Source organism: Tigriopus californicus, chromosome 2, assembly GCF_007210705.1.
Source record: "Tigriopus californicus strain San Diego chromosome 2, Tcal_SD_v2.1, whole genome shotgun sequence".
Lineage (NCBI taxonomy): Eukaryota > Metazoa > Arthropoda > Copepoda > Harpacticoida > Harpacticidae > Tigriopus > Tigriopus californicus.
The window spans coordinates 12085099-12112090 of NC_081441.1; the positions used below are offsets into that span (position 1 = coordinate 12085099).

The 26992-nt window shown below is 43.5% G+C and overlaps 4 protein-coding genes across 4 annotated transcripts; 2 read left to right on the plus strand and 2 right to left on the minus strand.

The window, feature by feature from the left end:
- Positions 1 to 713: 713 nt before the first annotated feature.
- Positions 714 to 5288, plus strand: LOC131893547 (peroxidase-like). Its single transcript, XM_059243603.1, has 6 exons — positions 714 to 1214; positions 1796 to 2165; positions 2286 to 2863; positions 3224 to 3632; positions 4062 to 4720; positions 4804 to 5288. The coding sequence occupies exons 1-6, from the start codon at positions 853 to 855 to the stop codon at positions 5210 to 5212; spliced, it is 2787 nt and encodes a 928-aa protein (XP_059099586.1). The 5' UTR covers positions 714 to 852; the 3' UTR covers positions 5213 to 5288.
- Positions 5289 to 7272: 1984 nt separating this feature from the next.
- LOC131892595 (homeobox protein orthopedia-like) lies at positions 7273 to 16309 on the minus strand. The gene is made up of 4 exons (XM_059242407.1): positions 15959 to 16309; positions 9841 to 10136; positions 7799 to 8263; positions 7273 to 7733 (listed from the first exon to the last, which is right to left on the minus strand). The coding sequence occupies exons 1-4, from the start codon at positions 16134 to 16136 to the stop codon at positions 7383 to 7385; spliced, it is 1290 nt and encodes a 429-aa protein (XP_059098390.1). The 5' UTR covers positions 16137 to 16309; the 3' UTR covers positions 7273 to 7382.
- Positions 10517 to 13523, plus strand: LOC131892594 (uncharacterized). Its single transcript, XM_059242406.1, has 2 exons — positions 10517 to 13242; positions 13353 to 13523. Exons 1-2 carry the CDS (start codon positions 10567 to 10569, stop codon positions 13452 to 13454), a joined length of 2778 nt encoding a protein of 925 aa, XP_059098389.1. The 5' UTR covers positions 10517 to 10566; the 3' UTR covers positions 13455 to 13523.
- A 126-nt stretch (positions 16310 to 16435) lies between the features above and the next one.
- Positions 16436 to 26851, minus strand: LOC131892593 (uncharacterized). The gene is made up of 6 exons (XM_059242405.1): positions 17635 to 26851; positions 17354 to 17487; positions 17191 to 17276; positions 16940 to 17121; positions 16735 to 16875; positions 16436 to 16664 (listed from the first exon to the last, which is right to left on the minus strand). The coding sequence occupies exons 1-6, from the start codon at positions 25627 to 25629 to the stop codon at positions 16545 to 16547; spliced, it is 8658 nt and encodes a 2885-aa protein (XP_059098388.1). The 5' UTR covers positions 25630 to 26851; the 3' UTR covers positions 16436 to 16544.
- Positions 26852 to 26992: the final 141 nt, after the last annotated feature.

A 26992-nucleotide genomic window follows, 5' to 3' on the forward strand; every position in this document is an offset into this window, starting at 1 on the left:
AATACCATTAAATCGAAGTTGGACTGTATATTTACCGCGTCTGGTCTTGCTTAGACCACTCAGCTACTCTAGCTCCTGAAATCTAAAAAAATGTAATTGAAAAACGGTTAAAAAATGTCAATCTTTTTCTTTCAACAAATAGGCCTAATGAAATATGTAGGAAGAGCAACAATGTTATTCGGTAATTTTCGATGAGAAAAAACACAAATTTTAAAATGCCCTTTTTTTCTTGAAAAAGTTAATCTTCAGCATCTTGACATTTCACTTTTATCACAACCAAACGGAAACACATCTCTCAGCCTTGTTTGGAACCAATCTGAATTTGCAATTCGACTCGCCGTATCCCTGAGCATAAGCCACATAAACAATGAACATAAGACACCCTGCTTCAACGCCTCAGCGTGAAACTTGTGTCAACCCCAGATTCGTCCAACAATAAGCACCCCACTTACATCGAACTACCTTAAAAGTGGCGGGTACGTAGTCCTCGACTTGCGGTCTTGTTCTCGGTGACGCATTGTGGTAGTTGCCAGGATCATCGTGTGACGCTCCTGGATGACTTGACGCCAAAAGAAACTACTTCAATGCACTCGACTCGAGTAGCCGCTCATGTGGATGGATAGATGGATGGATGAGGATGCTCTTATCGGCCACACAGATCGGGATTCGGGCATGGTTGCAATTTCGTCAGGTTCTTTCTCAACTCAGACAGTGACTCGAGCGTCCTGGACGAAGAAACACTCCTGGAAATCTGTGCCAAAACATCTTGAACAAAAACAAGCTTGGACATGACGGAGTAGCACTTCAAAATTCATCACCCAATTAAAAGTTTCAAGTTTTCCCGAGTTCAAAATGAGACCAATCCAGAGTCAAAGCTTGGCTGTTCTTCTATGTTTCAGTCTTTCGGTCCAACAATGTGTGTCGGAAATCTATCAGGGGCATTACGCGACCTCAAGTGTGAACTCTTCAAATGAAAATACTGTGGACTCAAAGCAAGCAGCACAGATTTTGAATGATATCGTGAGCTTTGGGATCGACCAAAGTGATCGACTTGAGAATGTGCGAGAGAAACAATTGTTTGAGCAAGGCGTTACACTCAAAAAGTCGAATCCCGCTCATTTTGTGGGGATCTTTAACAAACAAAAGCCCAAAGCCAGAGAGCTTTCCTCCATTGGATATGCCTCACTTCAAGCCAGTTCTCTTCTTGCCAGACAGTAAGACCCAAAAGTTCGATATGTATTCGAAGGAGATCTAGAGAAGTTGTCGAAGCGCAAAGTATTTGACGCACTTCCTTCATCAGGGATGGATGTACCAATTCTAAAAAGGGTTGAATGAGTTATGGGCTGTTAAGACAGTTTGGGTTGATTTACCGCTGGCCTTAGTTCAGGGTCATTTGATATCAAGGTAAAATGCAGTTTGAACAAGGAAAAATTCCAAATATGTTGATAACTGAGGTAAAACGTCCAGGATAGCAACTGAGCAAGAAAAAAAACGAGGCGTAAAAAGTTTCATGTCAAGCAGAAAGGCATTCTACAATTTTCTGCACGTGATCTTTATTTCTAGGCTCAAGAAACGTAATGACATCAAAACAAGGCCTATTTGGATTTCATTAATGATTTTCTCAATTCAAGCAAACATTTCCACATTCCAACGAGTCAATTGAAATGCTTAGTCAGCAGATTATAACTTCCATCATTGTTCTCTTGTTTCCATACCAAAAAAAATAACGCTCGGCAACCAGTTCCTTGACATAATAGAACGTGTTTCTCATTTGTTTCTCCTAATTTCTTATTAGATTTCGCTTGACTCGCCAACAAGTCGTGTACGGTTTAGAGCGAGTCGAACTCCGCTCCACGGATCTTTTCCGAAAATGTCCTTTTGGAGACGGTCCTCAACCTCGTCAAGATCTTTGCCGAGGCCTAGATCTGATGTATCGTTCCCCCGATGGATCGTGCAACAACCTTCGAAAACCGGAATGGGGAGCTTCGTTCTCTCCTTCACTAAGGTTCTTACCTCCCGTGTATTCGGATGCCGTGGGTCTCCGAGGAACATTTCGTTTGCCAACTCGGGTTCGGAGGAATAATCGCGTCCTTCCCAGTGCCCGAATGATTAGTAACACCATCCATAAACACGTTGAAACGGACACGAGCACATTTACCATGATGGTAAGTACTTTTGAACGCTCTTGACCGATGTGACGAAACCACACATCAAGTCAACGAGGCTGCGGTGTCGTTAAAGACAAAAGCCATATATATCTTCAACTTCCTGTCGTTCTTTTCAAGGTGATGCAATGGGGGCAATTTCTTGACCACGATATGACCTTCACACCCCAACGACGTGGTTTCCAGAACTCTTTGATTAAATGCTGCACTGACAATGGACAACCGCTGCCGGAAGACCTCATGCACGAAGAGTGCAGACCAATCGAGATCCCGGTCACGGACCCCTTCTACTCGCGATTCAACGTCACATGCATGGAGTTCGTGAGATCCCTGGCGGCTCCTAAACGGGACTGCAGTCTGGGACCTCGAGATCAGATGAACCAAGTGACTAGCTTCATTGATGCCTCCAACGTCTACGGAAGCACCCAAGAGGAGCAAGATCGCCTGAGGCTTCTCAAGAACGGAAAACTTCGATACACTGACCTTCACATTCGGAAATCACTTCTCCCGCCTCTGGCCCAAGAAACTGCCAACGAAGAGTGCAGAATCAGCACCCCCAATCTCCATTGTTTTGAAGCTGGGGATGAGCGCGCCAATGAGCAGCCAGGGTTGACAAGTATGCACACTTTGTGGCTTCGAGAGCATAACCGGTTGGCGCGGGAACTCCAAAAGGAGAATCCCCATTGGGACGATGAGAGGTAAGGAAATCATTAGATGACAATGCAAAGTGCGTGAATGTGGTCATTGTTGGCAAAATTACGGTTAGATGTCTCACTTTTGAAATGAAACGTGATATAGATCTGAAGCAGTGCATGGCGTTAAAAAAAAGGGAAATTTCTTTGCCACATGTTTCGAACGAAGCGGGACATCGAGTGGACGGACAGCAACGGTAGGAATTAGTTGCAAATTCTTCCCGCCAGACCCTTCAGTGCGAGAAATCAAGCAAATCATGGAGGGAAATTAAACCGACAGAGGTTTCGCATCTTATCCACTTCCTACTGGTGTTAATTTCGAATCATGCATGAACACTTTTCATACGCTCGAACTTTCATCTTCAGAACATTCCATGAAACCCGGAAAATTGTGGGTGCCATGCATCAGCACATCACCTTTAATGAGTGGCTACCGATCATCTTAGGACCACGTGTGTTGAAGATTTTCGAGCTCAATCTCAATCCCACCGGATTTTATGATGGCTACAACGATACCGTCAATCCCACGGTTGCCAATGCCTTTGCCACAGCCGCCTTCAGATTCGGGCACAGCCTCGTCAAAGGCAGCTTGAGCCGACACAACAAGGAGTTCCGAGAGGTTCCATTCTATGTAAAACTCCGGAAGGAGATGAACAATCCGGCCAACTTACATAATTTCGGATCGGTTGATAGAATCACCCTCGGGTTGTGCAGCAAAGCGTTGTCCAGGCGGGATGAGTTCATCAGCGAAGAGCTCACTAACCATTTATTCCAGGTAAGAGATTCTTACGTGCATGTCATTGCACCAATCCAGAGAGATGGTCATGGTTTGTTGAACTTGAAGCCAGTCCTGCAGGAGTCTGGCTAAGCATTCTATATCATTGCATGAGATAATGCTTTTCATCTCAATTGTCGACTGACTGGTTTCGTCATATGAATTGAACTTAGAGGGTAGAGTTGAATGATGTTGACCTATATATCTTTCCGCACCACTTGGTTACCCTCTTTCCGCCGGAGCGAGGATAGCAAACTTTGACGTTTCGAAGCCAACCTTAGATCATTAGTTGAGGGCATGCCCTTTACGTATTTATAAATGCATCACTGACGTTCTATTTGTCACATCCCAGCAATTTGCTCAAGATACGACTGTATTATTCCACTTTTCTTAGAAGAAAATTAATCGTTTCCTCTCACCAACTTACAGAATCCGCGTGTGAATTATGGAATGGATCTGGCGTCTCTGAACATTCAGCGAGGTCGGGACCATGGACTGGCACCTTACAATGAATGGAGGGAACAATGTGGTCTCAAGAGGTTTAATACCTTCTCAGATATGAGTGAGGTCATGCGCGACGAAACAGTTACGGACTTCCAAAGAGTCTACGACAATGTCGACGATATTGACCTCTTCACCGGTGGCTTGGCCGAGCTACCAGTCGTTAGTGGTATTGTCGGACCCACCTTTGCTTGCATTATCGGGCAACAGTTTCTCAATCTCCGCAAAGGAGACCGGTTTTGGTATGAAAACGGCGAGGATGTTAATCCGAGCGGTGCTTTTAGTAGTGCTCAATTGCAAGAGATCCGCAAGACGTCATTGGCCAGAACCGTTTGTGACAATTTGGACGATATTGAAATGCTCCAACCCTATGCATTTTTGACCGTGGATAGCTTCAATAACGAACGGACAGCTTGCCGAGGAACAGGCATTCCAAGATTGAACACCGCAGCCTGGAGAGAAAATCCTATTTTGGCCAGACCTCCATTACTCTCAGCTATGTCCAATCTCTTGCGCACCCAACCTGAAGGCGCTGGACCCTTGGTGTACATCAGTGAGACTTCTAATCAAGCCAACTTGAAACACTGGTACGTCAAATGCATTTCCTTTTCGTCCATTTTACTTGTAGCCAGTAATAGCTAATAAGTGTCTTGATCCCGTGTCTGTCTAGGTATGAGGACAATTCCCAGAAGAACGGCTCCCCACCCCACGATCAGGATCCGTTCATCGAGCAGCCTGATGTGAACGATGGAGTCGAGCCCAAAATCATCCATCAGAGTAAAATGCCAAATTTCAGGGAAAACGCTCCCTTCACAACCGAAGTTCCCAGACAAATCACCAGGGACCAATACTACAATTTCTTCAATAACGAAATTGGCCGCGATATTGCAGACCAATCGAGCGATTCGGACGACTTGTACCCTCATGTTTCCAGGGGAGCAGAGCCTGCCAATCGGTCCAAAGGACGGCGGGGTAAAAAGAAAGGTGGATTCCAAAAGCCCCAAGTCCCAACTACTAAGGCTGAGTTACAAAAAATGTTTGAGTCCCTTTTGAAGGACGTAAATGAAATCAAATGGTGAGACCAGCTCCATACAAGCCCATCTACCCATGTATTAGCCATTCTTGAACAAACATTCGAAAAAGCCACATCCCCTCCCCTCCGAAGATTAAAAAAAAATACTCCCATGGAGTGAGATCATACCATGTACTTGACAAGTGTACTTAAGAATGTTAGTGAACGCATTGCTTGCGAAAGATCTCTGTTGGACTCAATGTCATTCAAAAAATAAATTCAGCTCATTGTCCCGTTGTGAGCATTGTGCACTTTTTTCTCCCTCCGNTGCTTGCGAAAGATCTCTGTTGGACTCAATGTCATTCAAAAAATAAATTCAGCTCATTGTCCCGTTGTGAGCATTGTGCACTTTTTTCTCCCTCCGTTATATTCTGCACTTATTGCTTGAAGGTCATCGTAATCTAGAGCGATCATGACATTAGATATTTTGCTTGGAAAGAAAAAAAACAACCCTCTAATCCCTTCTATCGCCTCGAAACCGGTAACAAAACCTGGCCAAGGTCAGCTTCATTGCGACAGGATAACCAAGAACTCTTTCGATGTTTCGGTTATCTTCAACTCTCAACGGCTTTGGAATTGTCTAGAAAAATTGGTCAAACACACAGGTTTAAGAAGTCACGAAGACGCTCATTCTTACTAGAACAAGGCCACCGTGTGGCTTTGATTTAGAGTCATGATTCGTTCTTTGGTGGTTACAAAACTTGCCCGACGTTCATGAAACTCGGTTGGCCATCCAGACGATCGAATAAGAAATTATCACTGACAGTGGCACAAAGTTGCAAGAGTGGAGTAAGGCGGTTCAGCCTTGTCTGTTCATATCAATGGAGACTCATATCACTGAAGAAAAGGCCAACCATGCCTTGGGGGGATGGGAAAGGAACGTGATGTTCAGAGATACGCCAAACATGGCATTCGGAAAAACACCCAAACCCACACCGAAATGAGATATGACGCGATCGGGTTTGACAGACCCATCATCCAGCAGGGTTGCTGTTTTAAGTAAACGGACTGACGAGGAAAGTGGTCAGTCGGGTCGGAGGGAAAGAAATATGGGGCACTTCCCGCTGAATAGGTTAGTCCTAATGTGAATTCATATGAACCTTCTTATTTATGAGCATCCATTCCTGATCACTTCACCTTCTGCGTAAGGAAATGGATCCCTACTCCCCTCATGGTCTGTAAAAAGATATATTCAAGAATGCTCCCCATGGTTTCTGGAAATAGAGAAAACGCCCAAAAGTGAAGTGAGCGCCATTTGTCATTGTTAAAAGCATATTGAGCGTCTGCAATCCACTCGACCGTTGACTCACAACTTGGGATCTGACCTGGCGGTGGGTTCCTCCTTATTTCCTCCTTCGAGAATCTCTTTTCCAGCCTCAATTTAATCTGTGGTTGTGCTCCAAGCTGTGCTCACAACCGCAGGGACAGGAGTCTTGACTTTTTATGAAGAAATATCTCTCCACATCTCTTGCCGTCCATCATAGATCATTTAAAAATGTCATTTGTCCCTCCATGAGCAAGTGAGTTACAAAGGCGAGCGGTGTTCTAAATGTCTCCCTTCTCTTCCTCTCTCTTTGCTTCCGTCCCCGTTCCTTGTGCTCACAAATTTACTTTGATTATCTTTATTAGATTACCCCTCCCCTTTGCCTGCCTCCGAAAGCCGAGGAATAGAACATGGACCCGGTTCCACGTCTCCGCTCTCTCCCTTCGAAAACTTGGGAACTGGCGGCAGTCCTGAGCTTTCATGTTAGCTCCATTCAGAGAGTTCCGCTCACGAGCAAGACTCCCTTGCCGCCGCCGAGTTCAGGGAGAGTAGCTCGGTTTGTGAAATGGTAATCACAAATAAGGAAAGGGGTTGGTTAGTGACAAGAAATAACAGGATGATTTGACATTCCCCATGAATAGGAGAGACCTAGACATTAATGGGCACCGGAGATTGACAGTGAAATTCAATTATGGATGCCAAGAGCGCAATCAGAAACGCCAAGCAAAAAAAGGATACCCCTTTTTCCTCCTTGGATTTTTCCTAGCCCATAAAACAAATCATGAAAGCGAGGCAAATACAAATGACAATGGTTATTGGTATATTCTATTGGAATGGATCTTTTCACATTGGGGGAACAACAAACTGGGAACATTTTGGTTCAAGTCTACGAGAGAAAACGCTAGATGGACGTTCAATCGCTTTCCGAGATGCCCAAGGCCTCCTGATGTCGTTTAGCTTTGAGCCGCAAGTCTGCGATGCTCGAAGATTTGGATTTAAATGGGTCCAGAGAAGGAAGAGATCCGTTATGTGGGCCCAGGGACATTGATGGGAGCGCCGAGGAAAAAGGTAGACTAGCCATAGAAGTATGTGGACTAGAAAACAAAGCCGCCGGAAATGGCGGAAACAATGGCGTGTCACTGGCCGTGGATTGAGATTTAGAGCTCTGAAGCAAGGAGCTAACTAGTAAGGAATTACTGAAGCTGGATAGGAACGGGGAAGGGTTGTTGGAACTCTTTAGAGCCGCTACTGCCACGGCCGCGTACTGGAAACGATTTAAAGAAGAAGGATTAAAGTCAGCAGGGTCCGAAAGTTACAATCTTAACTGACCTGTTGGGCGTTCAGAAGAGCTCGGGAGTGACTATCGAAGTTCCTCAAAGCATGTTCTTTAAGTCTCTCTGTGAACGTAGCTTTGGGAAGAGGGGTTCCACGTGAAAGATCGACGGCGTCCGGATTTGAATGGTGAGGACTATTGTTGTTATTGTTGTTATTACTGATATTAGGGCCCGCACTCAAAGGAGACAACAATGGAGGTGTTGAAGACCCATTAGAATTCTTCGAACCATGACCCAATGCTGGAGAAGGTGGAGGCAGAGGTCCGGTTGAGGATCGAAGCAAGCCCGCCAGCCGACTTCCTGGTACGGCGGATATGGGCGTACCCATGCTAACTAAGCTCTGACTTGACCCTGACACCGGAAGATTAATGTTGCCAATTGGGGTTGGAGCGGATGAGGATCCCTTATAATGCTGGCTCTCGTGTTTTCGACATTTAGCTCTTCGATTTTGGAACCAAACCTGAAAAAACAATTTTTGCCGGTTATTCTTGTCCATCTTACTGGAATCTGTTCAAAACCCGTGAGATATCTCCCTAAAAAACATGATATGAAATAATATTGTAAGAAATCAAGGAAACTCAACTCAAAGCAAAAACGTTTTCATTTCTTGGAGGTGTATTTATTTGCCGAAAACGAAGAAAGAGTGTTCCTCGTTGGAGGTCAAACAAGTTTGTCCCCAAATCGTGACCAACCCAAGAGCTTGTCTCCTATTGGGATGAGGGATCACTGGTTCCGCCAATGCCGCGAGAGACGATGGTAATGATGATGCCATTTTGCGGTGGAGGCCATTAGTCGCTCTGTCGTTCTGTTGTTTGAGTGGTGGGCATCTGCCAGCCAAGACATCGATCCCGCCAAACGAAAATGGATGATGCTCTTAAAGACACGGAGGGAACAACCAACAACGACAGAGCCAGGTTTTAAGGGAGTCACGCTCTAAAATAATACCATACCCGAAAAGTGTAGCATGCTAAAGGTTGTTATATTATATGTTTCTCAACTTTTCGTTTACACAAAAGGGCCGATTAAATGAAAAAAGCGCTGGAGGAAAGCATAGATAATAAGAAATAATGACACAATATTTTGAACAGTGGAACTTTGCCCGTTGTCACAATGGTCGTTTGGAACCCAAGGGAGGCAAAGGATTGTTCTCTTTCGCTCTCGAACGTTTCTTTTTGATGATGATGATGATCATCATCATGGCGATGATCGAGAAAATGTGAATCTGATGAGAGAGGAACATCCCTGCTGATTGATTACTAACGATGCCTCTTGAACTGGAGGAAGGATGAGCGCTTAAAAAGGGCGTGTTATGTCTACTAATACAGTGCAAATGGGCGTAAACTGAATGATGTATGGATCACTTACGTTGTCCAGTTGACCAGATGAGTCCGGTTAGGACAACGCAAGAAATGCAATTCAGATTCACTGAGTAAATCCAGACGTGTCTCCTCTACTACTTGTCAAATGATAAAGGCAAAGATTATTTTCGATGTAAAGAAGAGTGACTCCAACAAGGTATTTCATGCTTTGGAGTAATCTGAATCTCCGAAAAGTGCCAATAAGTTATCCAAATCCAAGCCATGTTCAAAACTAATATTTTTTGCGTTTTCATGTACCCTGAAATAAAGTTTTTGGGGAAAAAGAGGATCGATAAGACATCAAATAGATAGATCTCCCCAAAAAAGATTCGTGCACTAAGATGGAATTAGCACTTTACTTTGTACACGTATTTGATGTGTTTATTGCCAAGAACTACCGAGCTATCCAATCGTCCGCACTTATAATTCAGTTAGACATTGAAGCTATTCAACACTGAGCCAATCTAAGGAGCTCAAAGACTATAACTTTCTGAAGGTTTTTGATAAAGGCACGTGATTTATGATTTGGCTAGTGGGTTACAAACTACTTTACAAAGAAATAGAAAACTAAAACTGATATTTGTATATATTAAGCTCAGATATTGTATACAATGGATTCAAAAATGGATCTAATCAAATTTTACCACACAATTCCACACCATCATCATCGTTTTCTCACCTGAACTCGTGCTTCACTGAGGCCCAATCGGTCACTCAGTTCTTCTCTCATGAAGGCGTCCGGATAATGGGTTTCGTCGAAGAGTCTCTCCAATTCGTTCAATTGCTCTAAAGTGAAATTGGTTCTGCTCCGTCTGGGTTTGTTGTTCTGGGATGAGGAAGACGAGGAAGACAGCCCAAGGGAGGAGCACGACGAGGTTCGTTGGGATTTGCTGGTGGACCCATCTTGATTTATACCTCCCTCCGAAGTCTCCTGATGTGAAGTGCTTGAAGGAATATTATCCTCACTCGACAGGCCTACAAAAAAATAATCAAAGCATGATTTTTAGTCACTGGAATCCCTTCGAGTTTGAACATGATCTACACTTTATGACAAGGAAGAATTAATGATGACGGTCATGGAGGTTCACACCAGATGAATCGTCATGCCTCACTGGTCCAACTCATGAATGTCCATGCAACAAGCAATCGCTTTTGTGTCGCACCTACGCCAACAATTTCATTTCAACTCTCCTACAAACCATTCACGACTTAAATCAAATACTAATTACGAGAATAGTACGAACAATTATTTATTGCCACTTCGTTGTGGATGAAGCATAATAGATGGACGTAAAAGCGAGATAGGCCCTCGTGCGTCACGCTAGGCCCTTTTGAACGGATATGGTTATGATTTGATTTTGAGTACGCTTAGTCAACCATTGACTTTGTACGTGAACAGTTCTCGATGAAAGCGACTTGTGTGATTTTGGTTCCTCTTTTGGTATGGGGAGGATTGGCGTTTCCACAAAGAGATGCGGGTTCTCTGTTGAACAGTGTCTTTGGAGGAGGTAGGCCTAGTTCACTGGGAGAGGTCAAACCAGATGAGATAAGTAAGAGCATTCAAGACATCTTAAAGAATAAGGGAGGCTTGGGATCGGACGACTTGGAAAAGATTGGCGACGACATTTTTTCTTTGGTGGAGACAGTCAAGAAACAGAAGCAAAAGGAACAAGCCGAGGAACAGGGGAATCGCTTGAGACCCGATTCCAAACTAAGCAATGAAAATGATGCCGACAAGGAAAACAAACTGAAAGAAGTCTTGGACGCTTGGGGAGTGGATGATATTTTGGATGCAGCTCGGGAAGTGGCCAGTGGTATTAAGGAAAAGGCTTGCGTGGATGATGGGAACAAGCCTAAATGCACCGAGGATCAAGATCCAACCAAGGATGGTTGCGTCTCTCCATTGTGTCTTTTGCCGGATGAGGACTTTTCAAAATGTGCTGCCTTGAGCAAAGGAGATCACCGAACCTTATTGGGGCCTGCCATCATGTCTCTATTGGGTATTGGCCGATCAAAACCCGAGGAAGTGGCAGAGGATGCCATCCAGGAATTGGGTTTGGATTCCGATCTAGGGGACGCCGTAGAAAAAGTCTTTACGGGTGGTCAAATTAGTGAGGACGAAAAGAATAAGGCCATTGACGCTCTATTCGAAGAGGTCCAAACCGATTGCCAAGAAAGAGTCCCGGAGGAAGCTGAGTCCTGTTCGGTCAACCAGATCGACATCTTAAAGAGGATCAAGAGTAAGTTCAGCATTGTTCGGAAGCATTGTAAGAACTTTGCAGAGGAGTGTTCCACTGACGAGACAGAACAAATGAAAGAACTCTTGAGCAAAGTCAGGGACCAGATTCGAAGTGGAGAATTGAGTCTCAAAGACCTTGCGGCAGATTTTCCTCGTTGTTGTCCCAGGGAGCCAAAAGATGAGGAAGCCATTGAGGTAGCTACAGACGAGGTTATTGAGGATGAGGATCGAACAGTGCCTTGTTGTAGGCCTAGTTTCTGTGAATTGGATCGCGACAGCTTTGGAAAGTTTGTCCAACAACAAGTGGAAGTGGGTAAGAACATCACAAATGGGGACAGACCAACCTTTGCCGTCAATGTCAAACGAAAGATCACCGCCATTATTCATCGCTTTGGAGAGGGGAAAGATGATCAAGACAAACGAGAGGTTGGCTTGAGATTGGCCGAAGAGCTCGGATTCAATAAAGAAGAAGCTGAAGATCTGGTCGAGGAGCTGGAGTCGTCTTCCGAGCTGAAATCTGACCGTTCTATCTTGGGCGATGCCTTCCAGAAACTCCAGGAAGAATGTTCCATCGAAGCACCCACGGGAGATAAGGTAGCTTTGTGCACCAACCAGGACTTACAGACGGACAAGGCCTTGAATCAGTTTAAGGCCAAATTTGGACAAGCTTGTGGCAAAGACAGCAAAGCTAAGACTTGCACAAATAACGAGGCCAGGAATTTGGAAGATAAATTGGTCATCTTAAAAGATCTCTTGGCCAACAATTTGAGAGATGATGAGGCCTTAGAAGGAGGAATCATGTTCCAAGATGAAGAGCTATGCTTCGACGAAGAAGTTTGCGAACAAGTGAAGGAAAATATTCGACGAGAAAAGGTCAAGTTCTGTCGACCTCCTAGATGCGGCATCCAGGATTTTGAGCAATTTGCCAAGTTAATGCGATCTCAATTCCAAGGTAACGACGCCGCCAAGAAGTTCCCATTTTTGGTTCTGAATGCATTGCAGAACAGATGCTTCAAAGGCACCATCGAGAATAGCGAGATCGAAGATGTGGCCAAAGAAGCCGACCTCACTCGATATGAGGAGACGACACTGAAGGACGTTTGTCAATCGGACAAAGCTGACGGTGAGTTCACCGACGATGAGAAGGATGTTCTAAAACGAGTCCTGGAGAGGGCCCAAAAGGAGTGTAAAGGCCTGGATGAGTTGTCCAACGAATGCCAAGACACCGACCTCAAGCGATTGGATCTTCGTTCCAAACTGATGGAAATTTGCGAAAAGAATACAAATGAGTGTGGTGCCAAAGAAGAGGTGGAAGAGACCAAAAAGGTTGAGAAGGCCAATGCTCAAATTGCATCGGAAATCAGTTCAGGCTTTGTCGACCTTCCTGGCGATAACGAGCAGGAGAAGCCCCTACTGGACCAAGATCTATCTTGTCGGCCAAAGATCTGCGACAAAATGAAGGCCAAGATCCAGGATGAATTGGTCTTCAATAGGAACACATCTTGCGTCCCAATGGCTTGTCGGATTCCCACGGATCAAGCTCACAGGTTGGCCAGTCGGGTCCGCCAAAAGGCCAAGGAAATGAAACAATCAAAAGGCCAAGCAGGTTCGGCTATTGGTGGAGGATGCGGATCTGGAGCCACGACCATACTAGTCCGAGAGGCTATTCAGAATGAGATCGAGGAATTGAGGAAGGCCAATGAGGAACGGAAGAAGAACCGTGGCGTGTTCACCTTCTATCAATTGAAGGGAAATGATGAATGCTCAAATTCCAAGGAGAAAGATCCGGGCTTTGACACCTTATCAGGAAAGGCTAAGGTTGACACTCTTTGTGTAACCGAGGTGAGACCGCATATTAAGCGGAGAAATCTGGCAAAATCAAATTTGATTTTCGTTCTCCTTGATCTTTTAATCAAAAACCACATGTTCAGTTTCCATCTTTTATTTTTCAGGGTGAGTATATCAAAATCTGTTTCTTCGATCTGGACAACACCGGTCAAGGTTTTTGGAACCAGATGGAATTACAATGCTCTCTCCAAGCCACAAAGATCTAACGCTCGTTTCGTTCACTATCATTCTAACAATTGGCACCGAATAAATCTGATCATTAGCAATGGAAATAACAGCGTCTCCTTGAAATGAAGTGGTCCATTTCGCTAATTAAGAGATATGTGACGGCCACGGTTGGTCTTTTTCTCTGGAAAGGCACCATCTTTGGCTAAATGAGCAAGAGCCATCACCTTAATCCCAAGCTGTCCAAGCTTCTTCCATTTAAGCAATTCCTCCTTAATTAATGGCCCTCTTTTGGTATTATCCGACTGTGTCGCCCTTCTGCGTTCCTTCCAAGCGTGGTCCAAGTTTGGTGGGCGCTGACTGGCGCCAAATTCCCTCTCATGGATCCGCTCTTTGCTTTCTACCCTCTACCCTCGGGGCTCCTCTCACTCATCTGGACCATGAAGAGACATCACGGACTTACTTGCCCATTCACTACATACACGCTATGTACATGGGGGATTTTGTAACACCGAGCTTGCAATGGTAGCTTTTTGTTGATTTGGCTGATCACTTAAGGGGCGAGGAGTCCCAAAGGAGGCATTTTCATCAAGCGATTCAATTCACTGAGTGAGGTTCCTTAAGTTGGTGGGCGGCTCGGCCCATGAATTATCATACAGTTTTGTATGTTTCCTCATATACTGTAGATGTTATGGCAACATGGAAGTCTCGGTAGGTTTTTGATCGTCGTTGGAGCAAAGTTGACAACTAATGTCACATTGTCGCAATCAACAATCAGTAAGAAGTGCACTGAACCAAGTGACAACGAAAGGCTCCCAAACTTGAAAAACTTCAATTCCCCTTGTTGGAGAAACTACCAAGAGAAATCTTATTGGAGGCCCTCGTGGAGATCAAATGCAAGCCTCACTTCGCCTTTGTGCCGAGCAAAGAAAAGGCGGATTCTTTTGGAGCTTGTAAATGGGGTGTGATTACCGTAAGTGATTCAATTACGAAGAGATCCAAAACGATAATTGATTAAAACAACAGCAGCAACAACAGCAGAAGTGGAAAGGAAGTCGACAGAGATCAACGGGGATCGGCCGACTTAGGAGCGGAGATGCACTTTGCTAAAGAGATTTGTTGCATTTCCCCCCATTGATTGCCTCAACTTCGTAGGGCATTTGTCACGGAAATGATTATAATCATATTGCACTAAAGAGCAAAGGTTTTTTTCTGCAAGGCATCTTCTTTTACGATAACGTTGCATAGATTACCAATTTTTCAGGGGTTGAATTTAGAGTGAGATTCTATAGGGCCTATAAGAGGGAAAGTGGTTTACTTCTTATGCCTTGCTTGGTTTGGGGACAGAAGCAATCTGCTTTTTATAAAACATTCAACGAAAGAAGAGGATTTTTGGTCCATTAAAATTCATCAAATATGATATTTGATGAATTTTGCAATAGCCAGTTATACACCAACTGAGTTAAAAGAATTTGAAAGCAAGTTCTTTTTTTTTAATTTGGTTTTTCACGAGCGTTTCTAACCGCTACAAAGAATGTAATCCCCTTCATTATTAGTCTGAAAGGTTATAATTCGGCTGTTTATTACCTTTCAATCTTAAAATGATATTTGACTTTCGACTTTCAATTTTGTTTCAGTTTTGAACTTGCTCCCCTTTTGGGTTTTTCTCTTGCCATTGATTTAAAATCTTATCATGACGAAAATGTACATGTTCCAATACTTGGGAAGTTATGATAGCACTCTATTTTCCAAATGGGACGGCTAAAAAAAAATGTTTTGATTAGAAAACTATTACTCAATGCTGAAGTAAGAACCCAATTAGCTGGTAGGGTATTCTGAAATGTGATAAAGATCATCAAAATAATTGATTTGAAAGTTTCGCAAACAAAAGCAAACCCTCAAAAGATCCTCTCATTTTTGCCGAGCAATTATCAAGAGATCAGATCATTTTCTAGGGCTATGATCCTGCCTTATGAGACTTTGTCATCAAGTATTAGATACAAAGTGGGCGTGCGCGGAACAAATCAATCCATGAACTTGCAACAACAGACTTTTCCAAGAATATTTGCTAATAAACATGCCATTCTCTTATAACGCGGTCGAATTCATCTGCACTATATTCCTAAAAAGGAGTTAAATCTTTGTTTGCCGATAGGCATGCTTACATTGGATTTAACCCCATCTAGAAGAAGTGAACTTTTATGGCTCCCAAAGGACCCTGAAACTCTGAAGTGGCAATATTTGGTTGAATTTCGTCACTTCCATCTTGATTCCCCAAAGCAGGGAAGGGGAGAGGCAAAGTTCAGGAAATTTCAATTGCTCTCGCCACATGCGGAAGGAAAGAGCAACCGTCCGGAGTCCAATTTTCAACGAATTCCCTACCAAATCGAATCAATTCAACCAAGCGCAAAATTTTATGAGCTGTGCTTCTGCACCCAAAATTGCAATAAATCTTCATTCTCAGGTGGTGGAAAAAGAACACTAGTCTTGAATTCAAATATTATCCCCCACACCTCAACCATACACTTAATATTCCAATGCTCACCAGAAGGGGGATCATTAGAATTAGAGGTGGTATCTGGCAGGTCCAAGTCCCCGGTCTCCTCCACTGTCTCCACATCCACTTCTTCAATTTTGATGGAGTCTTCCTCCATCTTGCTCAAGTCCATGGCCTCACTTTCGTTCACTTCACTCATCACGTCCATGTCGGAACACTGGAACATCTTGATCCATAATCCTCAATCTCCGCTTCCACTTTGGATCAGATTTCAAGTCCACGCCGCTCTTTCCCTCCTCTCTGTTTGGCTCTCTGCCCTCTCTATGCCGGCGATTGCGCCAAGGAGCGCTTCCAGTTGTCAGCTGACGGATGGGCATTTGCTCGCCCCAGGAGCGCCATAGAACGGAGAAAAGAAGGTGGAGCTTGAGAGGCTTTCTACGGAAATTCCGCCAGTGAACATTCTGGGAGAGAAATCCTCTAATCTGACGTTTGAAGAGGATTTAAGCGCCTTTGTAATTGGCCAATTAACAAATGAAATGAAGAAAATGGAACGTTGGTGTCGTGTTGTGTTTATTTACATGGAAGATGAGTGAGTGCGGTGAGTATGGTGTATTGTACATATATTATTTGTATTTTAACAAAAGCATCCTTTTTTCTTTTTCTTGTCTGGTTCCAAAATGATGCTATCCTCATCCAAAGTCTGATTTGGGCCTTCGCCTTCGTCGTGGTTGATGCTAGCCTCGTTTTCAGCAATCTGGTGGAAAAGACTTTTCTGTTGAGTACTAGAGAAATGAGCCTTGAAGCTTTACTTTGACCATTATCACCTGTCTGAGAAGCATATTGATGGCCTCGTTGACATTAATGTCCTCCTTGGCCGAGGTCTGCATCCATCCATTGAACCCATATTGTTGGCAAATCTTGCTGTGTTGCTTACTTTGAACACTGGTGTCACTGAGTAGATCACACTGAAAAGTTACTCGCTTTGAATGGTGGGTGGAGAAGACAAACTTTTGCAGCAGATCAACCTACTTTGTTGGCAATGAGAAAGCAAGGCAGTGCTTGACCATCTTGGCGTTGGACTTTCGTATCCAACTCTTCCTTCCATCTTATGACAGCTTCCAATGTCTCTGGTCTTGAGAGGTCGCTCACGATAAAGGCGCCTTCTGCATCTTTGTAAAAAGAACGAGAGAGAAGAGAAAATCTGTCTTGTCCTGAAAGAGTTCCAACAAAATCACAAGGGGTTTTACTGGTAAAGAATTATGAAAAGCCTTTCAATTTACCTGCAATATCCCACAATTGAAGTCTCAGCGAGAGATTAGAATCCCAATGAACTACTTTGGCCAAGAAATCCGCTCCAATAGTGGCCCTAAAAGCAGGAAAAAACCATTTATCGTCACGAAGGTTTGGAAATATTATTCAAAAGGAGCTTTGATCTCTTGGTACCTGTATGAAGGTGCAAAGGTGTTCTTGACATATCGTCGGATAAGAGACGTCTTTCCGGTGGATGAACTCCCAATGAATAAGATCTTGCAAAGCTTCGTGGTGATTGACCTCTGGATTTCCACTATGCCATCCACCTAAGACATGAAAATTGAATGAAGTACTTCATACATTCAAAACACATCCTCAATGGCAAAGATTAAATTTCTAGATATTAAAGTGAGGAAGAGTCCCTGTCCCACAAGTCAACCGTGCTGATCGAAGAAGAGGAAGGAGAAGCGTACCTGCTGGGAAAATCGGAGGAGCTTCTTTGTCTTCGGTTGGATTCTCGATTGGGACAACGAAGACTTCTCAATTATGCCACGATAGCCCCTGGATGTCCCAAGCTTCCCATGTGTGCCCTCCTCGATAAAGGCCGAATTCAAGGTTTCATTGCTTATGGATCTCAATCCTGAACACTCGAGTTCAGCTTCGAACTCGGCGTCAATGAACTCTTCCAAGCTTTGATCGTCCTCTTCATTTGGGACATGGTCATCCATGACCTCATCGACAATGTTTTCGTGTGAGCCGGAAGTGGCTTGAATCATGGTAGGAAACTTGGATCCGATTCCAGAATCTTCTTCCTCATTCTCTTGGCGATCGCTGTCTGTGGGAGTAACATCTCCATCTTCTCCCGATGTTGCATCATCGATATCAATGTTATAAAGTTTGTTCACCGGAAGATCAGGCTCATATTTCTCGTTGATGAGTTCGTGCTTATCCAATCTGTCAATAACCGTGTCAATTGATGAGCTTTCTTCAAAGAAGTAGTTGTCCTCGGGAACAAGAGGCTTGGCATCTGAAGACATGTAGCCGGAATCACCGACTTCTTGTCTTTTTAAAGGCTCAAGTTCTTGAGAGACTTCTCCTGTAGACGTGGTGCTCACCGATGACATGGACGCACCCAATGTCGTTGAAGAGTCAAATAACATTGGCATGTCCGGCTCAACCAAATCATTAGTTTCTTGAGGATCGCTGGCGTTCATATTCGTCAATATCGGTTCAGAATTGTCAATCTTGTGACACGATGCCTCCGGAAGGAATGGTCTCAAACTAAGAGTTGTTCCCTGTTTTGTAGAGGAAATGTCAATGTTACTTTTGGCTAGCAACTTGGATGAGGAACTGATATTGACACAATCTCCAACGAATGAGATTGTTAACACATCTGAATTCAAGTTCTCGGTCGAAACGGAAAAGTTCAACACCTTCGATTTGAGATTGGACTCAGACTTGCTTCGCCTTTTCTTGAATGAGAACACACTACTGCTCCCATCCTCTGAGAAATCGTCAATGATTTGAGAATCCTTGAACTCCTCGGAATCCTCTCTTGGCGGCTTAGGATTGGTTGCTCTGTTAGGATCCAGTTCCCAATCCCTGGAATCCAGAGCGTTTTGTAAGTCTGGTTCATTGACATAAATGTCCGTTTGGGTTTCCATTTCTCGACAAAGTTTTGAAGATTCTTCATCCGGTTTTACATCAATTGAGTTGGTCTCTTCCATACTCGTTTCAATGTCCATTGAATTCGTTGGATCTTGATCACTCCTTGTTGTTTGTAAATAGTTGTTTTGGGGAACATTTTGGCCTGATGAGTCGTGGGGAGTATGATGAAGAGTCAATTTATCTTGATCAAAAGTGGTCCCTTCTCCCAAGTCTTTCTTTTGATTTTGATTAGAGCAGAAATTCGGATCTTTAGCAATGTCGAAGCTATTAAAATTATCATGGTCTGGTAGATCACGAATGGGGTCATCTTGAAAATCTATCTCTTGGCTATATTTAAATGCAGGCTCTTTCTCCGGTTTGGCTTTCAAATCCAGCTCAGAGTTAGTGGGACAAGTTTCGTTAGCAAGATCCTGGAGAAATTTCAAACTTTTGGAACTATCTGATAAATGTTTAAAGGGCTTAACTTGAGTTTCGGCACCTTGAAAACATTCTGGCGGGCTCTCAATTTTCTTATCCTCTTCCATATCTGGTTTAGAGTTGACTGAAGAAATTATTTCGGCAGGGCTTTTGACATCAACGGCGTTTGAAGTGTCCACTTGAGTCTCGATATTTTGGCATTGTTCTCGAGTGATTGCAGACTCCGAATTCGCCAATTTGATATCGTCTTGATGAGACAAAATATCCGAGGATTTGCGTTCCGAATCAATCAGACAACCTTTATAGCCTTCAAGATCCGAATTTTGATCATCCAGCAAATCAGCTTGAGTTTTGATCTTTGGACCTTGCCCCTCATAAAGCATCCCTTCGTATGGCATCAATTCTGTTAGTTTGTCATTATCCTTGGAATCAGCCTTTGGTTTACACAAGCTGCAATTGATGTCGTAATCTTGAAATTGAGTCTGTATATGGATTTGACCTTTGCTTGATGGTTTATCTTGTTCTTCATCGTAAGTGTCCTCGTTTTCTGCTTTATTTTGGGTTTTGCTTGGTGAAGGTATCTCTTCAAGGTCGCAATCTTGTGATGAGTGGCTTGAAACAACTGTATCTTCTTCTTGTTCATCTAGTCTTGGTCTTTGATTTGGATTAATATCATCATTCTTGAGGATTTCTTGGTCGCTTGTTTCTTTTTCACTTTTAGGCTTGCGCAAATCTTTCTCTCGGTTGATTGGAAACTCGTCCACAACATTGTTATCCTCCGTCATGATTTCGTCAGTATCTGCTTGTGTAATTTCTTTAAGAACTGGGACTTCATCTTTGGGTTGAGACTCTTTCCCTGCCTGTACAGAGGGAATTTCTTGTTTGTGTGGGCCATTTCGACACCCTTCAAGATCAACTTCCTCATCAACTTCGTCGGGTTGCTTGTCGGAACAACTATCTTGGACTTTTTCAAATGAAGACCGCTTTTCTTCGGGTTGTAAAGATGCAAAGGTCAGTGGGACAGGGCCTTCCAGACTTACCTTTCGCTTGAACGCTCCGGGTGTAATCTTCTTTGGTGGATATTTCTCGTCAAACAAAGCTCTCATGGCTTCCAGCTCAAAAACTCTTCTATGTTCTGTCACTGGAAGAAGAGGATCCTCACTAACACCACTATCAGAATCTGTTTGAACCTTGTTCCTGATCCTGGAGATGTCTGATTCAATGTCAATTTTAGGATTAAACTCGATCTCCTCCACCAAGCGTGATTGCTCGTCAGGATCATAATCTGACTCAAGAGTCGCATCAGGAGGATCGGAGAGGTCATGAACGTCGCTTGGGACTTCCTTATCCTGTCTCTCTGCCAACATTTCCATCATCTTGGTCATAGCTGTTTTCATTTCGAGAATGCTTTGAAGAGCAAATTCCACTTCTTGACCGAGTCTTCGATTTTCCTCCGAGTTGATTGAATCGTCTTTTCGATGGTCTGGTGATATTGCGGCCAAACTGTAACTGGTCTCACTTGATTTGAAAAGTGACCCTTCCTTACTTTCTTCAAAGGATTGTTCCTTAGATAGATCAGGACAACTCTTGTACTTGTCTTGAGGAGTCTCCGCGATCCGTGTTACCTCAGTGGTTGCTGCAGAATCTGTTCCGGCAGTCTGAGACATCTTCTCTATAAGACTCAAGATTTTTTGAAGGGCATCTTCATTCCTAGGTTTTTCGGGCTCGTTGGTGTTGGTCGCCATTTCATTTGAATGACAGTCCTTGATTGCTGTGGATTCCTCAATGGATGGATTTGATAAGTTCGAAGTAGATCGCTCAGTTTGGTCCATGGATGTTTCGGATTTTGTTGAACTCGCAATGGCCTCATCTTCCAAGGGTTGCTTGTTTGAGGAATCGTTTTCCTTGGTGTCCAAGGCATATAAATCAGTTTCATTTTTAATTTCAGTAGGAATGTATTTTTCTTTTACTTCAAAATCAATAGCTTGCCAGTCAAGTGTATTAAAATTTTGATTGTCCTGAACTATTTCGCATTTTTCATTCAATTGGTCGGGGCACTCGTCTTTTGAAGACTGAAATGCATTCTCATTTGACAAAACACCTTGATCTATATCAGTGTTGATATTATCAGAGTCGTTGCACACATCTTCTGTTGATTTGAAAGCATTCATTTGCTCTGACGATGATCCTAAAGATTCTTGAGAAACGATTGCGTGTTTGAACTGCAAGGTAGTCTCTGATGTTGCGTCTGTTTCTTTATTTTTGTTTTCGGTTTTGTCATCTTTCTTAGAATTCAAAGATTTTCCGGCCAATGAACGTCCCAATAATCCTTGAGGTACGATGGTACTTCTAGCGAAGATTGGTTCTGGTAGGGACGTGGTTGAGGCAATTTGTGATGATAGCACTTTAGACTTTGGTTCCTCAATTGATGATGGAACGACAACAAAAGAAGGTGAAGGCATCGTTAACAATTGTTCTACAGTGGTTGGAACAGGAACGATAGCCTGGGGTAATGGTGTCGCATAAGTAGGTGCTGACGTTGGAACTGGCCTGGTAGCCAAATCTAAGAGGGGTAGAGCACCACCTGACGGGAGTGATACAACTGGTGGAGGTGCTATTGTTTGAGATGGTGCCACAACTAGCGATGGTGTTGTAAGCAATGATGATGGAGCAAAAAGTTGCAATGCTGTTGTTACTTCTAAAGGTACATCAACTGAAGGCTTTTTCGAAATTGGCAACGGTGGTGCTACAGGTGGTATTGGTGCTACAAATGGTGTTGGTAACACAGATGGCCCCAACTCTTCTACTGGTGCTGGTATCACAATCGGCGGCGATTCAACAATTGGCACAGGTGCCAGATCTGGGGTCGTTGCTAAAGTTGCCATCGGTGCTGCATCTGCTATCGGTGCTGCATCTGCCATCGGTGCTACATCTGCCAACGGTGCTACATCTGCCATCAGTGCTATATCTGCCATTGGTGCTACATCTGGCGTCAGTGTTACATCTGACGTCGTTGCTATATCTGGCGTCGATGCTGCATCTGGCACTGGAGTTGCAACTGGCATTGGGGATACCACTGGTGGTAGAGCTACTCTTGGAGATGGTGTTGTAATTGACGTAAGTGTCGCAACTGGCGTTGGTACTGCCACTGGTGTCGGTGTAACCGCTGGTGTTGGTGTCACCACTGGCGTCGATGCTACCACTTGTGTCGGTGCTACAACAGCTTTGACTTGTGGCGGCGTTGCAACTGACATCTTTGCCATTGCCGATGGTGGAGCTATGCTTTTAGGTGATGTTGCAACTGACGTGAGTGCCACAAATGGCGTCGGTTTTACCCCTGCTGATGCGACAAAAGCTTTGGCTTGTGGGGGCGTTACAATTGATGCCTGTGCCGTAGCCGTAGCTTCGCTTGGTGGAGGTGGTGCAATTGGGTTTGGTTCTATAACCGGCAGGGATGCTAAAGCTGACGACGATACTTCAAATTGCGGCATTATTACCCCCGACGGGGCTGGTGCAGCTGGTGACGGCGCTGAAGGTGGGTCTTTTACCACAATGGTTTGTGGTTCTAGGGGGGCAGATACAAAAGTAGTCGATTGCTTCGCCTCTGCATGCGGTCCAAGTGTTCCATTTTCCTGTTCATTACGGCATTGTGTGACAGCTGGCAATGATACAGCAATTGAAGAGTGTGGCTCATTTGACGGTTGCCTAACAGTCAAAAGTGTTCCAACAACTCCAAAAGCCTCAGCTTGTGGAGAAGACGGCTCTACCGTTGATGACTCTTTAACCGTAGTTACAGCTCCCATTATTGAAAATTTTGTCGAGCAAGGTTTCGTTATCATGGAACTTTGGCTGGGTGCAGAAAAAGCTCCTTCAACTGAAATTGTTGTTACTACATGTGGCGCAATACCTGCAGATCGGGGGTATAGTGGACGTGGCTTTTTCAAGACAGGTGTCTGGATTGGTTTAGTAATTTTTGTTGAAGCTGTGGGGAATGTTGAGGTGCGCTTTGTAGACGCTGCCAACTTCACTCTGATACGGTCTCTCCCTTTAGCTGGGTCGACTGGTTTCTTTTTCGCATGTCCCTTTGCTGAAACTTCAGCAGAAAGTTCTTGTGGTGTTTCTCTGGGCGTGTCCTCGTTTTTATGAGATTTTTGCTTTTCATAATCAAAGGAAGGCGTTCCGCCATCTGATTCAACAATAAAGCCGCTTTCCTTTGCTTCTTGTTTCTCGGGTATTGCTTCAATTAGAATGCTTCCACTTTCAACACCCTCTTGGATTTCTGTTTCCAATGCCTCGAACAAGGCCAGTTCTTCAGCATCCTCTGTCATTGTCGATTTAGTTATTGATGGATCTTGATCCGCTACAAAAGCAATATTGTCATTGTGTGATCTAATTACCTCTTCAAAATGTTCCTCTCGCATATTTTGGGTGACATTTGGTTTTTGGATTTTCTTTCTTTTCTCAAGAGATCGTGCTTCAGGTTTCATATCATGCTTCCTTTGGATGATTGGCACAACCACTTCAATCTTTCCATCAATTTCGGAGGGCCACGGAAAGTTCTTGAATCCCTTATTGGTGTTTTTTTTACTTTTATCATTATGGAATTCTGAATGTTTCGGCCTGACCTTGGGCCCTTGGATTTTTGGCTCAATGGGAACATTATCATTTTCTTCTTCTAGATTAAGATCATCCTGAAGCTCCAATGCTGGGCTTTTTCTCTCGTCAATTGAATGCATTTGGTTGATTGGCTTCCCTTCAGGGACCTTCTGAATAGCTTTATCAGGAAGTTGATCGGAAGATTCTACGTTTCCTACATCTGAAATTAACGGGGCAATTTTTGAATCCAAGCTTGCTCCAGTCTGGTCTCTAGTTTCGTTTGGCGGTTCCAATGCTTCAGGGATGATTTCTAATTCCGTTTCATCGATGAAATATGTCTCATCAAGCTTTGATTTATGATCATGGTTATCAAAATTATCGCTTATGGCGAAATCCAGGGATTCATATTCATCGGACGTGATTGTTGATCCCAATTCTTCTTCTTCTTGTTGATCCTCACTTGATTCGTCAATGGATTCTTCTTGAATTTCAAATAGATTATCTTGGGAAGCCTCCTGAATTAAATCATCATATGAATTCTGTTGAAAACTGGCTGACAATTGCACGATGGTATTTTTTGCACCCTCGTTAACACTAGTATTCGACTCTTCCTTAGAATCACTCCAGGAATCTTCTCCATTCTTTTCATCGTCGTCAGAGAAATGATTTTCGCCAAGATGTTGTTCAACAATTTGCCTACCTTCAAAGTCGTCCTTGACCGCCCCCGTTTCATCCATTCGAGATTGAGAATGATCTTCTTCAGGTTCATAGCTACTTTCTTCAAATCTATTGACCCGTTCTTCAATTTCTTCTTCCACCTCGGGCTCATTGTCGCTTTCTTCGGGTTCATCTTTTTCGTCTTCTGCAATTTCCGATTCTTCTTCCTCAAGTTCAAACTCAAGCTCAATCTCACCTGCCTCAGAATCACTCTTTTCCAGGTCAGGAACCACATCTTCTGATTCAAATTCTCCTTGTTGAAATTCTTCACCTTCAAATTCAACTCCTTTGGGATCAGATTCTTCATGTTCGATATTTTCCTGCTCCCCCTCTTCAAGGTCAGGTTCACTTTCTTCGGATTCAGAAGACGATTCATCAGATTCGTTTTCAAATTCTTTACGGCCTTCGAAAGCAAGTTCCATTTTTATTTCCTGGGCGATGTGTGCGTTTTCCATCATTTCTCCTGAGTTTGTGCTCTCATCTTCGCTTGAATCATTTTCAGTATTTAGCGCTTCCTCATCGTCATAATCAATTTCGTTTGATCCGTTATTTTCATCGTCGGATTCATTGTCAGCATTTGTTCCACTATCCGATGAAGATTCGAGATGCTCAGAATCAGGTCTGGCATTGCTATCTCGTTCTTTCTTAGATTCTGGATTCTCATCTTCAGTGTCAGTGTTGTCACTACTAGTTTCATTCTCCGTCTCATCCTCTTCATTAGCATCAGTTTCACTGTCTTCATCTGTTGCCTCAGAGCTGGACTTTTTGCTTTCCACTTCTGTTTCACTTGAATCAGAAACGCCGCTCGCATCATCCGTTTTGGTTTCTTTTTCTTCAATAATCAATTCATTTTCTTCTTTTGCCATGACATCTTCCCCGCTGATATTTTCGGTTTGTCCTTCAACGGATTCTTTGGCTTTGTCCTCTGTGTCCGATCCTTCAGCCTCAAGTACAACGTCTCCTAGGCTTTCGTCTGACACTTCGTCATTCAATGAATCCAATAATTCCTGGATGAATTTCATTTTCTTGGCTTTAGATCTAGACTTGTAATCGTCAATTTTGGACATCATGTCTTTTTTCGAATCTAATTGGTCACCTTTTTGACCAATATCCTCTGGCAATTTGGGATCACTGATATCATTATTGGATAAAGAGGGTCTTTCGGGCTCATCCTGGGGCTTAGGACTTTTTGTCTTCGTCTTCAGTGTCTTCGACTTCTGCGTCACTGGAAGCTCTTTGGAAGTAGAAACTGTCAGTTGCAACTCTTATTTAACGGTTTTTATTGGCTCATGGTCTGTTTCATGTTTAACAAGCTCTACATTCTTTCGTTTGGACTGCTTTACTGACACCTTTTTAGGGGTTTCCATCTTTGCAAGACTATTCATATTTCTTGTTTCATCATTAAACTTCAGCACTTCTATAGTGCCCAATTATTGACCCTGGTTTTCAGAGAGAACAAGAACAGGATTAGTTTTTCGATCTTTACATTTTGTCAGTTTTATAAGTTTAGGGTGTTCCTCTTCTGAGATTTTAGCATTTGATTGAATGGTCTTGGTTTTACTCTCCACGGATGGCTTTTCCATACCTGTAGAATTTTGATGAGATTGCCGTTTGTCTGTTCTGGACAGCTTAGTCAAGGAATCGGCAGAGGGTAGTAGTTCTGCCTTTACTTTTGTCTTTGAATCAGTGGTACTTGACTTTTGGGGAACATTCTGGGACTCCAGAGGCGATTCAGGAATATCGATTGTTTCAAAGGCTATGGGTTGTTCAGCAACCGGAGATGGATCAACTTTGGCCTTCAGCTTTCTTGATTTGAATCTTGGAAACTCGGTACTTAGAGGATTTTTTTCTACGCAATTGGGAGCAGGGATCTTCGTTTTGGTCCTTAAAGCTGTAACTTTGGAAGTATTGACCTTTTCTTTTGGTTCCACGGCTTCAGAACCGGAAACAATGGCCTTAGGTTTAGAGTCATCGCTCGTGTTCTTGGACACATTACTCATTGCTTTAGGTTCAACACTCTTTGAATTAGGAAGATTAGCCTTAGCTTTAGGGTCGTTGTCATTTTCTAAGACTGAAATTTGACTGGAGGGCTCAACTTTCTTTTGCACTTGACCCTTTTTCCTTGTTTTAACTGATGCCTCAATCGCACTTGGTTGTAAGCCTTCAATATCAATGTTTTTGGTCGTTTTATCTTCTTCACAGCTTTTCCGCTGGACATCTTTCTTGCTGGTTATGGGCGTGGAAGTTGATTTATTGCTAATCTCGCTCTTCTCCTTATTTTCATCGTNTATATATTTTACCATTTGAAAATAATCTAAAACATCTTTGACTCCCCCCTTTCTCACCTCAGTAAAAGTTACATATTCAAAGACCCATTCAACTTCTATGAGAAGGTTAAAATAATGGATTCATGTAGTTCAGCTGGGACTTGCT